General features: G+C 44.1%; 4 protein-coding genes across 4 annotated transcripts; 2 read left to right on the top strand and 2 right to left on the bottom strand.

The window, feature by feature from the left end:
- Positions 1 to 19: 19 nt before the first annotated feature.
- Bfra_000787 (putative cytoskeleton organization protein) lies at positions 20 to 3,506 on the bottom strand (the record flags this gene model as incomplete). Its single annotated transcript, XM_037331231.1, has 9 exons — positions 20 to 742; positions 790 to 911; positions 966 to 1,821; positions 1,877 to 2,252; positions 2,300 to 2,646; positions 2,699 to 2,794; positions 2,854 to 2,934; positions 2,988 to 3,278; positions 3,375 to 3,506. 9 exons carry the CDS (start codon positions 3,504 to 3,506, stop codon positions 20 to 22), a joined length of 3,024 nt encoding a protein of 1,007 aa, XP_037197564.1.
- Positions 3,507 to 7,531: 4,025 nt separating this feature from the next.
- On the top strand, positions 7,532 to 8,781 carry Bfra_000786 (uncharacterized protein; the record flags this gene model as incomplete). Its single annotated transcript, XM_037331230.1, has 3 exons — positions 7,532 to 7,929; positions 7,992 to 8,310; positions 8,362 to 8,781. 3 exons carry the CDS (start codon positions 7,532 to 7,534, stop codon positions 8,779 to 8,781), a joined length of 1,137 nt encoding a protein of 378 aa, XP_037197563.1.
- A 1,277-nt stretch (positions 8,782 to 10,058) lies between these two features.
- On the top strand, positions 10,059 to 12,401 carry Bfra_000785 (putative ring finger domain-containing protein; the record flags this gene model as incomplete). Its single annotated transcript, XM_037331229.1, has 4 exons — positions 10,059 to 10,226; positions 10,277 to 10,399; positions 10,453 to 10,545; positions 10,602 to 12,401. 4 exons carry the CDS (start codon positions 10,059 to 10,061, stop codon positions 12,399 to 12,401), a joined length of 2,184 nt encoding a protein of 727 aa, XP_037197562.1.
- Positions 12,402 to 13,599: 1,198 nt separating this feature from the next.
- Positions 13,600 to 16,305, bottom strand: Bfra_000784 (putative serine threonine protein kinase protein; the record flags this gene model as incomplete). Its single annotated transcript, XM_037331228.1, has 5 exons — positions 13,600 to 15,707; positions 15,759 to 15,906; positions 15,968 to 16,085; positions 16,143 to 16,171; positions 16,258 to 16,305. 5 exons carry the CDS (start codon positions 16,303 to 16,305, stop codon positions 13,600 to 13,602), a joined length of 2,451 nt encoding a protein of 816 aa, XP_037197561.1.

The raw sequence follows: 16,305 nt of genomic DNA, 5'->3' as shown, positions 1-16,305 counted from the left end.
CCATTTTAGAACTTTCCCCTTACACCTTCAACAAACCCAGTCCAGTAACCGAATCTCTCCACCCCTCCACCATACCTCCAGCCCACTCTTCCATGAAATTCTCTCCCGCTAAACTTCTCAACTGCTCCCCTGACTCTCCCACCTCCATGCTTTCCAACACCCGATCAATCCACCCACTTTCATCCATTCCACTCTTAATCTCCTTCGATTTTTGAATTACTGCTTCCATTACCGATTTTGCGCTTTCCGCCAAAGTCTTACACTGTTCTATCTGAAACTTATGAGCCTTAACATCTTTAAGCGCGAGGAACTTCGTAGCACTAATGATGACAGATGCAAGATCATAGGCTGTGTAGAGTGTATGAAGAGTATTCCATAGAGCTGGGGTTACATTTTTACCCTCTCTGATAAAAGAGAGATGTTGTTCTAATTTTGCACACAGAGATTTATTGGAGGTTTCGAGCGAGGTTTGGAAATCTGCAGCTGATGATGCGGTAGGGTCGCAGGCTTTCGTTATGATGGACGCGAGATTGCTGTATGCTTCGAGTGCTGAGGCTTCAGATCGTGTTAGGAAGGATTCGTCTGGGTTGGTTTCGATCAACTCTGCTTGTTTTTGAAGTTCGGTAGAGATCTGGAGAATGTTCTCTTTGAGGGAGGTAAGATTGATTGAGGTGGATGTGGCATCGGTGGTTGTCATGGAGATTAATTTCTCGACGAGTAAGTCTGCGCGGCTTCGGTTGCTCTGGATAGAATTAGTAGGGTGCAGGCGGTATTTTGAAACAAACTTACAGATGGACCAGGTGCAAACCGGGTAGACTTTTCAAGTCCTGTTCCCAAAGTAGACTCATAATCAGGGAATGAAGTGTAGTCATTGGAATCCGAAAATTTATTCAACAATTCTGGGTTTTTAGCTAGTCGTATGTTAGACATATCTTGGTTGTATCAAACTAATAGGGTAAACTTACGAAGAATGCTAAGAATATCCGAAGGCGCAGTCTGCTTCAAGAGCCGCGATATCTTTGTGGTCTCAACAGCAGAAGACACTGCTGATAATGTGTTGTTGATGATTTCAGAAAACTCTTGAAATTGGAATATTGTGTTGTAGCTTCCATGCTCAAATGCTTTCCAGGTGTTATTCGAAACTTGGTGACGACAATTTCCGTACATCTTTCTTTGTTTTTTAAGGTGGTCTACAGGCTTGAGATTTTCAGAAGATCCATCTGGGGCAGAAGGGAATGGATGTGGGTGCAGGGATGAAATCCTATCCAATATACTGTACCCTAGAGTATCAAGCTGTATCTGCTTCAAACTCAGGTGGAGGTATGCTTTCATAGCTTGTTGGCCGCAGCCAAGAGAAGAATATATTCTGACTAGGATGAGTGAGAAATCGGAGTTCGATTTAGACTGTGACCAGCCATATTCGAGACATGCAGCTGCTTGCAAGGCATACGCGATTCGTTTGCTTTTCAGAGATCCTTCAACATCACTGGAGTCTGAGAGTGCAAGTTTCATCAAGCACATTGCTGCTAATGTACAGAAATCATCGGCAGGGTGTCTGTCTGTAGGGAGAAGGGACTTGGAAATTTTCCCGTTGTCATTCATTGCAGATGTGTAAGCGGCAATAGAATCTTTGGAGAGTTGCTCGAGGCAGACCTCACAGTACACCCCACAAGGATTGGAGCAGTACGTGCAAGTGAATGATCGTTCACTAGTTTTATGTAGAGGGCTCGACCGACGTTCGTATTCGGAGATACTACTCACGATGAGGTGAGTCAATTTGTGTAAATTGACACATCTAGTCATATCGTTTGCATTCTCGAACTGTATCAGAGGTTAGAAAATCATAAGCAGATTGAGGTTTTAGTGCGTAGCTTACTTCGTTCTTAGTAACCGACAGGGCCGTGAATTGAGAATCCAAATCGTCCTTCTTCGCCTTTTTACCAAACTGAATTCCATTCCTGAGAATATGGAGCAGTTTGTTGCGTTCCTCACTCTGTGATAGCTCTACGTAAGGCCTGAGATCGCTGAAAGCTGTGGTAGCGTCGCCAAATTCTTGCAAATACTTGACGATTGCAGCCACCCGAGGGTACTTCTCTACATCTGATCCCGATGGCTCAGCAGCGAATGGTGTAGAAGAACTCTTAAAGGTAAACTCAAGCCATGCTAAAGATGCATTTCTTCTCCATGTTTTGTCAATTCCAGAAGTGGGGTCCAGATGCGCTGCAATTTCTGTCGAGACACTATCAATAGCACTGGTTTTGTAAGTTTTTGTTCTATATCCCGATGTCACAGTACTTACGAGGGGGTTTGCAAAGAAAGAGCAGAGTGTAGGTACGCTTGCCACACTGCCCAGTCAGCCATTCTAGCCTCGACGATCTGTCCGCGTTCATCCTTTGTGCGTGAACGTTTAAGAAGACCGCCGGTTGTCTCAAAAAGTTCTTGCCAGTGCTCAGATGTTTCCATAAGCTCTAATTTATTTCTCCATAATTCCCAATCGCCCTTGGCAACTATCGACTCGGGTCCAAGAGAAGGCTCGTTTAAATAATTCAATCGATCCTCCAATTTGCCATGTGCAGCAGTAATCCGTTGTAAAAGTAACAGCTCCTGCGGTGTGTGTATCGCACGTGTTGGAAGAGGCTTCGACTTCTGAAATCACCGGGTTAATATCAGTAATCTTGGACGAGACATGAACACATACATCTGCTTGTATTGTAGCTGTAGCAAGCTTACTAATCTGTCCATAAGCCAATCGGCCCCATAGGTTTCTCTTTTCGATAGGAAGGTCGCTCGAAATCTGGTAACGAGTAAGCAAATTGCTTCAGAAGATGTTTCTCATCCGATACAGTTACTTACAGATCTAAGGAATAAAGAGGAGATATTCCAGAAAACGTATTGATGTTTACCTGGGAATGTCTTTTCAAGACTACTCGCAATCTACCAAGTATTTGTTAGTATCCCATGATGAAATCAGTGAGAGCTTGAGATACCTGTTGAGCATGTTCCCAGTCGCGTTCCGACAAACAGGCCTTGAACGATTTCAACCCAGAATCTTCTTGTTTGGGGTATGCTTTGACACTTTGCCATCGCAACTCACCAATCGTCCTCGCCCAAATTGATCCAGCTTCTGGAATGGCGTTGACCAAAGCATCATCATAGAGATCTATGTCCTCCTGATCCGTAATGACCACTTTCTTGGCGACCAAATCTTCCAGATGGGGGAGTACGACATCCCTCTCCGACTGAGTAGACGAACGTGATTTAATATAAATCTTGAATGCCTGGAAGCCTGCTTAGCTATATTCGTGAGATGGAAGAATTCCTCAGTCACGTGAACGAGTGATATTTAGTAGTGATATTTCACCCTTCACACATACCTCCAAATGAGGTGTCCGCTTTTTGGCCAACCTCTTGTCAACTAACTTCAGCGCTTGCTTAAAATTGCCGGCTTCGACAGCATTCCAAATGGGGACATCTTGACGATCATTGAGTAACTTATCAGCCATCATTCAAATGTTACCAGGTATGGATTGAGAAAGGGATATGCCGAATGTGAGAGATAGGTAGCTAATTAAAATGTCTTTATCTTCAAGTTCGTGGATTAGATATATGCAGGTGTTGTGGCTTGTCATCAGGATGCCGCACTGGAAACAATCAGAGTCTTCAACAAGTCAAATCAATATTGGGTGAATATAATTTTTTTCAAGTTGCATCATTGGATTTGACTAGCGAGGAAAGGGAAGAACACCAAATTTGTTAGCTCTCTCCTATGCCATCCATAGTCTTATAAATTATATCGACACACGACGAAAACATGAACCAAAGTGCAAACAATGTAAGGATAAAAGTAGGAAGATATGTATTTGGGATGTCGTTTCATTATATGTTTTGTGGTATTGAATCAAGATTCATGTGCTGCATTACATATCTGGGTAGCTAGTTATTGGCGCAAGTCTTGAAACCCTGAAAGAGATGGATATCAGTCGCCGTACATAGGTATTCCGCATACATTAGATTGTATGCTTTGATACGTTTCCTTTAATCAACACAGAGTCCATTGTGAACACCAACGAATTGAGCAACCATTTTTCCATTTTGTTTTACTTTGAGCTATCGGATGAGGCCCTTGTCAATAACTTTGTCTTGAATACCTTGCCTCCCTACAAACTGATATATCACATTTCTATCATACACAATCCGTTTTCTCATGAAGAGAACCACCCCGCATTCCTTTTGGCTTCCTTTCGTTGCTCGATCTAGAATCATATCAGTATGTGGTTAGCTGACCACAATAGAAGGATTGATGCATACCCATTGCTTCTTGCAGTCTCGATATGCTCTGTAAATCATTAGTCCACAATCCTGATGTGTGAAAGGTCTAAAAGCTGTAATAACCCCCCCCCCCAAGAGTCAATTTATCGTTTGCTGCTATTCTTTGCTGTCTACTGTTCATTGGGCATTGGGTACCAAGGGTCCACATAAGGTTGGCTTACTATCCGGTACTTCTATCTTCTTCATCCTACATTCTGGGGATAAGCTTACTGGAAATAGTCCGTACACATGTCTCTGTCACCTCCGTTTCGAGCCAAACATTTCAGACTTCTTGAAGCTGCTTCTTGACAGGGGTCAAAGTATTCTCCTGGGCGTTTACTTTGCAGGGAAAAATCAGCATCTTGAACTCTTCGCCACAAGTTGAGATGAATGAGACGGCATATTAATACCTTTCAAATTTTCGACTCGTCTCTTTATCCCATGGATTTTCTGTAGATTTATCCGATGACATACTGCAATCCTGCAATTGGTGCAGAATGAATATGATATGGAGATGTTGGTATTGGTAGAATGTGAATCACTTCTTTGATCAAGTTACAGCTGGCCGTTTGATTTCATCTCGTAGACTCGCTCTCGTACTCGAGAAAGTCAAAGCTTCCTGAAGTTTCATCACCTGCCCTTCCACCTCCAGACATTCCTTGTAAAGCCCGATGCCCGACGCCCGACTCCCGGTACCATTGCCGATACCAACTTCGATTAACCGAAGTATCACGTGCAAATCATCATCGTGTCTCGTGCTTACTTCACATCTCCCACCGAGCCACCAAAGCCACTCTCCATCCTTATCTAAGAGCAGGGATTTCTTATCAGCCGAGCCAAGCCCAGATATTGGGACTTAGCGAGGTAGATGAAAATGTCATTGCTCAGTTGGTCTCTCTTACTCAAATGTTTGAACTCATTTGAACTTGGACATCTCCTCTCCACCAGTTCCTCCTGATTATCATCCAAGTATAGTGTACAACCTTGCTATATTTTCATTTCAATTTTATACAGACACCAACATGAATTATACTCTGCACATAAACGTACCTGCCTATGCTGTAGCGTTTTCCAACATCGAAGCCCACAATGCAACTACTGAAAGAAGAGATCGCTATCAACTCATTACCACCCACATCACTGAGAATGGATACGAGCTTTATCAATCGTCAATCCAATGCGTCATATTGATAACTCCATTAATAGACCCAACCTACTAGGCATATCGACTCACGATGAACGGCCGAATTTACCGGAAATTCCCCTCAAAGGACCTTCCTCCACCCAAACTATCCTCTTGCTGCCAATACTGTTATCAGGACCGTGCCAATTTCTTGTTGAGGGAAAATGTCGATCACAAGACATTATCTCTTCTGGGGAGTCGAACGGTCCTGGGCAATTGCCAACAATAGGTCGTTAGCTGAAATGAGATTTCTTACTGCTTTGGTAGTAGTATATACCTACACGAACCTTGTTTCGACGAGGAAGCTCATATATTCGTGTCTAGCATTCGTTACCATGAAAAATGACTTTCAAATGGACAAACGATAAGGTAGATATTATTTTTCCCGTCGCGAATTCTTCCATTGCAACTTTCCATTGCGACATTCAATTACGACATTCAATGCGTCCTGTTTTCTCTGTTATGTTATTGTCTCTTGTCTTTTGCCGGATGTTCCAGAACAAACATTATTGGTAGATTTTTCCATGTCCGTTAACGGCTCAATGCATCAAGCGAAGCATGCCAAATATAGCCGATAGTACTAAGAAGTGTTTTGTGTTCCATTTTGGGTCATCATTTCCAGCTGGTCTGATCAACTCGTGATGCATTAGCCCTCCACACCTATCGATGTCCCTCCACTTTTGATTCTACTTGTCTCCATAATTGGTTGCCGTCTTTTAACTTTGGTAATTTGTACTCCAACTATACATTATCAACTGCTAAATCATACAATTGATGACGCTCGAGCATGGAACTGGCATACAATTCCCTTGTTCCTGTGGCTGGTTATAACACTGAGGCAGCTCACCGATTGGATGTTGTGGTCAGGGAAGGATTTGATTACCACGTTATCTTGTGCCCGTTTTTTATTCGTGTGGTTCCCACTATCCATTTGCAGAAACAGTTTCCATGCAAATGTATCTCAGTTACAGTACCCTGCATTCATGTTCGCTTGGTGCAGCGCTATTATTGAGTCGTCTTAGTAGAAGATATCAATTCTGCTGTTTGGGCTAGACCTACGCACGTCGATCGACCACTCCGGATATTAATCAACGATAAGGAGTATGCTGGAGTGACGATTTCACCCAAGATATCGTGAAACTATCTCCACATTCATCCCCAAGGTCATCTAAGGAGGAAAAACTCACTGCCAAAGAAGGTGTGGAGGAGCATAGTAAGGGCGGCCAGGATCGAAGCATCGAGGACGTGCAAAATTAACGAAGGATTGATAGTAGTGTAAGATGATGGTTGGTTGACAATCGTGGCACCGATGGATTACCACACAAGACGTAGATTGGGCTTCAATTTTAAGGCTTTGAAAGTTGTTATAGATATAAAAGAGTTGTCCTTCTCGAGCCGACCTTTGCAATAACCTTTATACTATACCATTAAAACATTCTCCCTTTGTGCTATCATACAATTATCAACCTAGTCAGCAACTCACTGAATAACTGCACCTCGGATAAATTTATCTGTTAGTATATCCACATTCCTTACTGTCGTTTCAATGCGCTGTCCACGATGCACGGGTGCGCTTTCTTGCGTCGGCTCTCTCTTCTCATCTCTTAAGATGGTTGTCTCAAACTCAGCGGGCAAGCGATGGGTTTCGTTCAACCTCAAATACCATGGAAATGTTGAGCCTCGAGCTTCAGACGTGGTATTCGAGCTGGCAATGCATCAAACTCTGACAAATTCATCATAATCGCTTCCCCTGAATCTATTTTGAGTTTGCCATCCAGTTGAAGGCCATATATTCCCTTCAACGCATCAAGTTCATCTGCTGCCTCAGCATATCTTGTCTAACAGTCTATTTAGTATAACATAGAACCACGGGTCCTTGATTATCTTCTCTACGACCACATCTTTCGAATCAAAAGGATCTACACCATAATAACACCTGATACCAGTACATCAGTGCTTGAACAACAATTTCAACAACTACATCCAACAGCGAACTTATCTACATTTCTCCAACACACAAACAGTCCACAAACAGCAAAGATGGCCACTATCGACGTAAGCTATCAACCAGGAACTCCTGAGCCAAACTTGTTCCCTAAGGTGGCAAGCTACACTTCCTCTAGAGCAACTCAAGACAGTCTCAAACGATCCTTCGCCAAGTATCTAGCCTCAGAGCAGAGTGCACCAGCTGTCGGAAAGCTATTCAAACCTGACACTCATCTTCAATATGAAGAGCCTAGCTATGTCCATACCATGGAAGAGATTGGATACTCTGCCACCTCTGGTGTTTCTCCCATCGCTGTCTCTGAACCCTTCCGTCTTTTTAGCGAGGAAGCTGTTAATGTTATGAGGGAAGAGATTTTCGACAAGGAAGTCCAAGAGAAGTATAGTTATACCTCAGATATCGCACCCAAACAACTCCGTGGTTATGCTCCCGAGTAAGTTACGATATCACCCCTTGATTTTATTGATCATTCAACTAACGTATCTCTTTACGCAGTCACGGCAAATTCATCTACGAGGCCTGGAAACACCCTGAAACTCTCGCAATTATCTCTAAGATTGCGGGTGTGGATCTTGTTCCTGTCATGGACTATGAAATTGGCCATGTCAACTTGTCTGTCCCAGGAGAGAAACGTAACCATGATAGCAGTGTTTTGATAAGCGAAGAGGATGAGAAGCCCATTGTTGGCTGGCACAGAGACAGTTATCCATTCGTTTGTGTTCTCATGATGAGTGACACAACAGGAATGGTGGGTGGCGAGACTGCTTTGAGAACTGGATTTGGTGATATCAAAAAAGTTCGCGGTCCATCAAAGGTAAGGCTGATCGCATACACCCGTTGAAGTATATCTACTTACATTGCCTAGGGATGCGCTGTGGTTTTGCAAGGTCGTTACATTGATCACCAAGCACTGCAAGCATTTGGTGGACAAGAGAGAGTCACCATGGTTACCTCCTTCCGTCCACGATCCCCACGTGTCCGTGACGACACCGTCCTCACTACTGTCCGACCCATCTCCAATCTTTCCGATTTGTATGGACAAACAGTCGAATATCAATTGGAAAATGCCGAAGCCCGCATCAGGATCATGCTCAAAGAACTTCGCGATTCCATGAAAGCCGGCGCTACCAATGCCAAATCCATTAAATCCTTCCTCGATTTCGAAATCAGCCAACTAACCCACCTCAACGAAGAAATCGTCGACGAATCACTTGTCAGAGTCGGAGAGTTGGGAGAGATCTGCGCTGAAGCTGCGAATCCAAACAAGAAAGCCAGAGCTGAATGAATGATGGGCATGGCCAGCTAGACTTTAATGACTTGATACGAATTTCTTTTGTTCTTATTCCCTCTTTAGCGCCGATCGTTTGAATGGAGACATTTCTTCTGGATCTTGGAATGAAGTTGAAGGTAGCGTGCTGGATGCAGATCAGATAGGCTCTTTTAATCTGGAGCTTGCTCCATAGTCTTTGGCTTCGAATCTTAGGTTTCGTCCCTTTCTTGTTAGTACAATGCAATAGCACTTATGAACTGTTGATGGCTTGCTTTTTGATTAGATTGTTAGTGTTGTTTAATTGATGATTTTGCACTGCATATACCGGAAAATCTTGGGCGGGGTTGTAAATCACTGGTGGGGGATTTTGAGAGATAAATAGGTATTAGATGACTCGATGGTTGGTTGGTTGGATAGGTGCCACGTAATATTGCTTTATAGTTCAGAGAGCCAATGCAATGCTGATATGAAATCTATGGGGGCTTCTCTTCGATATAGTGAGATGAATGAGGGGATTTACTTTTTGATTGTCCTATACTGTTGCGTGGGAAACACTAATTAGATCGAGTAGAGATTTCTGTACTGCAGCGGATCCCGGACATAGAGAATTACTTGGTTATCATCTGAGAAGAGATATAATATATTCAGAATTGTAAGAATTCACGATTATCTATAAGAAGTCCTACCAATGACTTCGTATACAACCGGTTTTTATATCTAGAATTTTGGATACCGGATTGATAGGTGACTAGAATCGTGAAGTTAATTGATGAATGATTCCTATACGACGACTAAAGTGGGTAGGTTCAGATGACATGTGGTACTAACATGAAACATCAAGTTTCGAAGTTCACTCAATATAGGAAGGTACAGCTATCTACTATTCACTTTGACACGAGATTTACCTATGATGCACGCGATTTGGAATATACTCTACTGTGCCACAGACGATCCCCAAAGCCACCTTCTAACTGTGGGTCCGACGCCTCTCGACACTAGTACACGTGATCGACTACCCCATTACGCTAAACAAGGCTTGAGCTAAGGTTATCTTTGCGGGACGCAATCCATTTTGTGCGTCCATCGACTTTCACAGCCCGACATTGACTTTTCCATTCCAATTTACAGCCTTATCTAGAAGGCACTTTTGAGCGCTTTGAAAGACAAGGCGCTTCTTCCGAACAATTTAACAGTTATATCAACTCTGTTACACTACTACCTTGGCTATTCATATACAACGGCGAGCAATCCTAGCAGTCCTCCCTAAGATACCGTCGGTACCGAAAATTACCATGAATTCTTCACCCTCCTCTGTCATGTCCAGAGCTACGCCAAGTTATGGATCTCGCATGCGCGAAAATACACCCAGGAGTCGGGAGGCTCCATCACCTATTGCGAAGCTCGAAGCTATTATAAAACCCAGGGACGAAGAGCCGGTTCAACATAAAGCACAGGTTCAGGTTCGTTGGAGAAGGATTATCCTCGCAGCATACGCTAACACTCCTCTTAGGTTTCTGCTGACCATCTCAGAGATGACCTGATCTCCATGAGAAAATGCTTAACTTGCTCCATCTGCGACCAACTACTTTACGAACCATGGATTTTACAATGTGGCCATACATACTGTTATTCTGTGAGTGTAGTTCGAGAACTTGGTTAATTGGATAGGGGCTGACGTGATTATAGTGTCTGTGTCAATGGTTCATCCCAAATAAGAGAAAAAAGACATGCCCAGAATGCCGCGCACCAGTGAAGCAAATGCCAGCTCCAGCCTTCCTTGTAAGAAACTCCTAAAAAAGGCATAAGCAAAATTGATGCGTATTAATCAGCACTAGATAAAAAATATGGTCGAGATATTCATCCAAAGAGGTCAACTAATGCCAGATGATGAGACGATAGAACAGCACAAGGTCAGGAATGCCGAAGAAACTGAGATGGTAGAGAAAGATAAAAATGGCCCTGAAGGATTGTTCAAAGGCACATTTCCACTACGGCGTGGGAAACCGTGGCACGATGAAGCGGACGGGGTTATGCGATGTCCTTCCTGTGGATATGAGCATGAAGGTGGGCCAACGTGCGATCATTGTGGTGCTGGGGTTGACGAGATTTATGGCTCCAGCGATATGGAAGACGACGGCAATCTTTCAGATTTTGACATTGGTTATGGAGAGGATATAGAGCGGGAGCTTGAGCTTGAAGCCGAATTGCACAGGGGAGTAGAAGACGCTTCAAACGTTTCCCACTTTCGACATAATCCCTTTGCTTTCGGTGGTCCAATTCACCAACACGTTCTCCATCATTACCACACTCATCAGCGTGGTCATCGTGTGGACAATTTGAACGATGACTCAGAAGATCCTACAAATTCGGATACCAGCAATCAGGACAATAGTGATGACGAAGACGCTGGTTCACTGGAAGATTTCATTGCAAATGACGACGAAGATAGCGAGCCCGCTGCTCCTCCACCACGTAGGTCGAGACAGAGAGTGGTCATAATATCGGATGACGAAGATGGTGACGATGACGATGATGACGATGAAGAGGATTCTGATGATGAAGGTGGTGCGATTACGAATCGCCGGCGGCCGCGATCTGGCTGGGCCGGCTCCTCAGAAACGCCTTCCAGAGCCATCTCAATCTCAGCGGAGGAGAATGGTAGCACACCCTCTAGATCTATCTTGATTTCAGATGACGACAATGGTAGCAGTGCAAATGGTTCGGAGTTTGGTGATGAGATGGTCAATCATGAGGCACGCAGGCTGAGGGCATCGGGTGGCTGGAGTCCCTTGGATGAAGGAGAGGATGACGATACAAACAGATTGGCGCACGGTGAATATGGTGATTATACTACAACTGACGATGAAAGAGCCTCGGACGAAAGCGATTCGGATACGATTGGTAATCCAAATTCAGATGGCGAGGAAGAAGAAGATCGGCCTCGGGGCGGGCTTCGGGGGATACTAAACTATGATTATGAGGAAATGGATCCAAATTTTGATGGTTTCTCGTCAAGCGTAGATGGGGATGCCACACCAATCGATTACGCTGGAACTAGCGACGGCGCATTTAACAATCACGGAAGCGAGAACGAGCATTACGACTATGATACTGATGGAGATCTACTACCTAGCATGGATCGGGACGGTGATACTGAAATGAGTGTGTCCCCTGGTGTATCACGGTCCAGTCGAGATGTTAGCGTGGAAAGTAATTTGGGCGAAAACCTCGGCGTTGCAAACGAAGTTGCCGGGAATGACGACGATGATGACGATTCAGACAGCTCGATTCGTCCACCCCCACGTCGACAACCGAGAAATAACGCCGGTCATCAACAGTATAATTCAAGAATAAGCATGCTATTCGCGGAACATCAAAATACTGTTAGAAACGCCCGAAACCCTGATGACATAAATTATTGGGAAGATGAAAACGATAGAGATATCCCAGAGGGCGGTTCCTCTGGAAATCGTCGCAGGACTCAATACCATCATCCTCTAGGTCCATCGGGAGGCAATCATCACCGCACTATGCAACCTCTTGGTATCGATAGAATCAGAACATCTAGAGGCTCTTCGCCACCACGCCTCGTACCTACTTATAGTAGTAGAACTGGTCGCTCGCAGAGACAGTAGTCAACATAATTGTAAATAGAACGGACATAATAACGAGGCGTTGGGTAAAACTCTTCTTTCTGGGATCTCAACATTAGCGCTTGGCTGGAATGGATCGGGCGGGGATTGAATGGGAAGGGAGTTTGGGTTCGAATACCAGGAACGAGATATTCTCGAATATTAGTCTTAAGGTTAAGGGCATGGCGTTACTTGACCTGAACTCCAAGTTAGGTCAAGGGTATTTAATCGCTTATACGAACTGTCTGTCGATGGCGATTTTTGGTTGTTTATGCATACCTACCTACACATAGATTATATCTTTAAAATTAAATCATGATAAAAGTATTTGTAATCCACGATCAAGCATGTACTTAATACATACATGTTTAGCATGTATTTCACAATCATTTATTACTTTTTATACACAATGTATGTACAGGTACATGCACCCATCCATCCGTCCATCCATATACATACGAGAAAAATAAAAGATCTTGTTTCTCCATTCTCTCCCCTCCCCCTTTCTTCTCGTCTCGTCTCCCCCGTCGTTCGCTCCTCCACCTCGGTAAAATTTTACTATCTTCTCTTCTCTTCTCCTATCCATCCCGCTATACACGCAAACATTGGTATCAAAAACTTCCATATACCCGAATTGCTCAAGAAAAGGAATCAAAAAAAAAAAAAAAAAAAGAGTAACCGAAGAATGATAAAAGGAAAAATAAAAATGCCATGATGTATGTATGTATGTATGTATGTATATATGTGTAGACAGATGAATTTATAAAGGTAAAAAGTAAAAACAAGAAGAAACCAAACGATAATGTGTCGATAATAAAATATGAGTATGTGAAGAGAAGAAACAAAGAAAGACAGAAAAACTAAATACGGTAAACTCAGAAGATGTAAATGAATGGGTAAAACAAATAAAGCAGATAAAACAAAACGCTTCTATGTAGTATATCAACCCAATCCATCCATTCCATTCCATCCGTCCATCCATATCCGCTATGCTCCTCGCCATGGATGATTACCGATGTACGATGTGCGACTTGCAAGGGAAATTAACTTGAAAAACAAATTGTACAAGAGAATATGTACGCTATGTACATGCGCACTACATCGCAACACATCGCACCAAGTCACGCACCAACCCATCCACTCCCCAAAGACCCCATAAACCCCTTTATTTAATCAAAAACATTCTCACTGCAAGCGTCTTCTATACGGCTCCATTAGTAGGTGTCTTTTCTCTATCCGACTCCTCAATCGTATCCTCCCTTCTCAACATGTCACCTGGGGTGAAAACCATTTCTTCCGTTTCACCCGGTCCAGTCACGGGAGTAAAGACATCGACTTCCTCAATTTCTTCTTCGTCTTCTTCTTGGATTATTTCGCCACTTCTTCTGCCTGCTATACTGGTGCTTCTACTGTGCGAACCCGTTCTTGTGTGGCCATGGCCGTTTCCGCTACCCGATGCGACAGGTGAGGTAGTATTGAGTGAGGGTCCTTTGAATAAATTCTTTTTCCGTTTCGCGAATACGAGGGGGGCGCCAAATGCACTATTGCTACCACCCCATGAGACTCCTTCATTGAAACTTGAAAGCGGGGTTTGTCGAACGACACGGATGTTAGAAGGGAATGAGCCAAGGGTGGGGGTTGCGGGTAGGACCTTGACGGAGTGGTGAGGGCTGCGAGTTGGTAATGATATCTTTGAGCCAGATCCATTGGATGAGGTTGATGAAGCTTTCGAATGAGTATGTTGATGCATTATACTGCGAACAGAAGAAACAGAAGACGATGTGGATTTTCGTCCTCTTAAGCCACTACTTGGTCGACGTTGGAATGTCGAGCGAGGGGTTACGGGTGATGGGGACAATGAATGTCGTTTGGTACTTGAAGTCCCTTGAATTCGTGAAACAGGAGGGCCGCCTAGTTGTGGCATTGGAGCACGTGTCATCGTAGGAGACTTTGAAGTAACTGGTCGCGGACTAGGGTCCTTCGGACTACTCGAGCCGTCAGCAGCCTTTTCGCGGAGATCTGGTGTTGAGCGACTAGCTTTTGTCTTCTTCCCAGGTGACCTGGCACGTCTAGCAGAATCTAGAAGCCAATGTTTCCAATGTGCCAGCTGGTTTATGATAGCATGCTGATGCTTGCGACGCTGTTGGGGAGGTTTGACAATGCCATTAGTACTAGGGTGTAAGAAATCATGGTTAGAAGTAACTAGCTGCAGTGTGCTTCCTCGTGACCGGGCACTCCGCAAAGTGCCTTCTTTTGGAGGAGGAATAGGGCGTCGATGTCGAGATGAGCTTGCCGAGCGAATTGAATCCTTTTCAAGTGGCGGAGGAGGAGTGTGAACTTCAGGCGAGGAAAACTGACCATGTTCGGGTAATCCAGGTAAGTCAGTCAGTATAAGGTCCGGGTAATGGGCGCTTCGCCTCTCCTTTCTTCCTCTGCTCCTAGGTGGATCGCTGATCTTTAAAGGCTGCCCTTCTTCATCGACTCCAGTTAAAATTGGCGTCATTTTTTCCAAACGGCTACTCGCAGCACTTAGTCTTCTTGAGGATCGGTTCTCTGCCTCTCGTTCCTTACGTTTTCGTTCTTTTCGAGCCTGTTTTCTTTCTTCCTTTTCGAGTAGGAGGGCCCACCAACCGGCCAAAGCATCACATCGTTGAGCCAGTACATTTTCAATGACTTGATCGATATCTACACCAGCACTTCGCATCCGCTCCAAGGTCTCCTTTTCTAATGCAGTGGTGAAAGGTGCCGCTCTCTGCAGCTTTAGAATGGCTTGTTGTTGTGGCGCATGCTCGGCAAGAAATGGATGCGTAAGAATATCAGACAAAGCAGGTCGAATTAAGGGTCTCTTTGACAATAGAATGCTCAGTAAAGTTCGCGCGTCAGTTGTAAGGTGATCCGGCCATTTCGGCTCCGCAGTCAAGATTCTAGTCCTTGTAATGTTATCGTCATCATCGTCGAATGGTAGCTCGCCACATAGTAAAGCGTATAGAATAACGCCTAGACTCCAAACATCAACCTTTTCTCCGGCATACTTTTCTCCCTTCAGCATTTCTGGAGCACTGTAACATATTGTACCACAGAAAGTCTGCAAATAACTCGCCTTTCCTTCATACTCGCGAGTAAACCCAAAATCTACAAGTTTAACATTCTCGTATTTATCTAAAAGGATATTTTCCAGTTTTAAATCCCGGTGAACGCAAGATGAATTGTGAACGTATGAAACGGCGCCAACCAATTGAGTGAAGATCTTTTGTACCTTTTCCACCGGTAGGGGACCATGCTCAAGAAGATAATTGTATAATTCGTCGCCTGCACCATCATTATTAGCCCCATTTCCTTCTGCCTATGCACACGACTTACCAGGACAATACTCCAATACAAGCCATACCAGGTTTTCGGTGACAATTACTTCGTAAAGGCGAGCAATGTGAGGATGTAAGAATTGTCGGTGGTGATGTATTTCTCGAGCCAGATTCGAATCATCCTTGTTGGCCGACTTGAGTACAACCTACAGGACACCGGTGAATTAGCTGATATTCTGCAAATCTCAATTCCATCCTTGAACATACCTTGGAGCTATGTAAGAGTTTGTGCGAAGCCAGATAAACCTTCCCAAAAGACCCCTTCCCAATTAACCTCCCCAAAGTGTAATTGCCTACTGAGCGGAGTTCTTTCGACGAGAACTCTCTGCACAAGGTTCATTGTTAGCATTGTTCCATTTGGTTTGCTCCGGCAAATACGTACTCCAATAACTCATGATATGAATTGGCAAGCTGTGACTCGAATGTATTAGCCCCTCATATTCATTCCCCAGAAACCAATTCTCCTTGCGCCAACTCAACACCTCATTAATGCCTACCTTAGCTTTCCGGCCCTGCGATTCAGCCTTAAGCCTTGCTGCCTGCAT

Source organism: Botrytis fragariae (assembly GCF_013461495.1).
Source record: "Botrytis fragariae strain BVB16 chromosome Unknown tig00000001, whole genome shotgun sequence".
Taxonomy (NCBI): domain Eukaryota; kingdom Fungi; phylum Ascomycota; class Leotiomycetes; order Helotiales; family Sclerotiniaceae; genus Botrytis; species Botrytis fragariae.
This window is presented reverse-complemented; position numbering and strand designations above follow the sequence as displayed.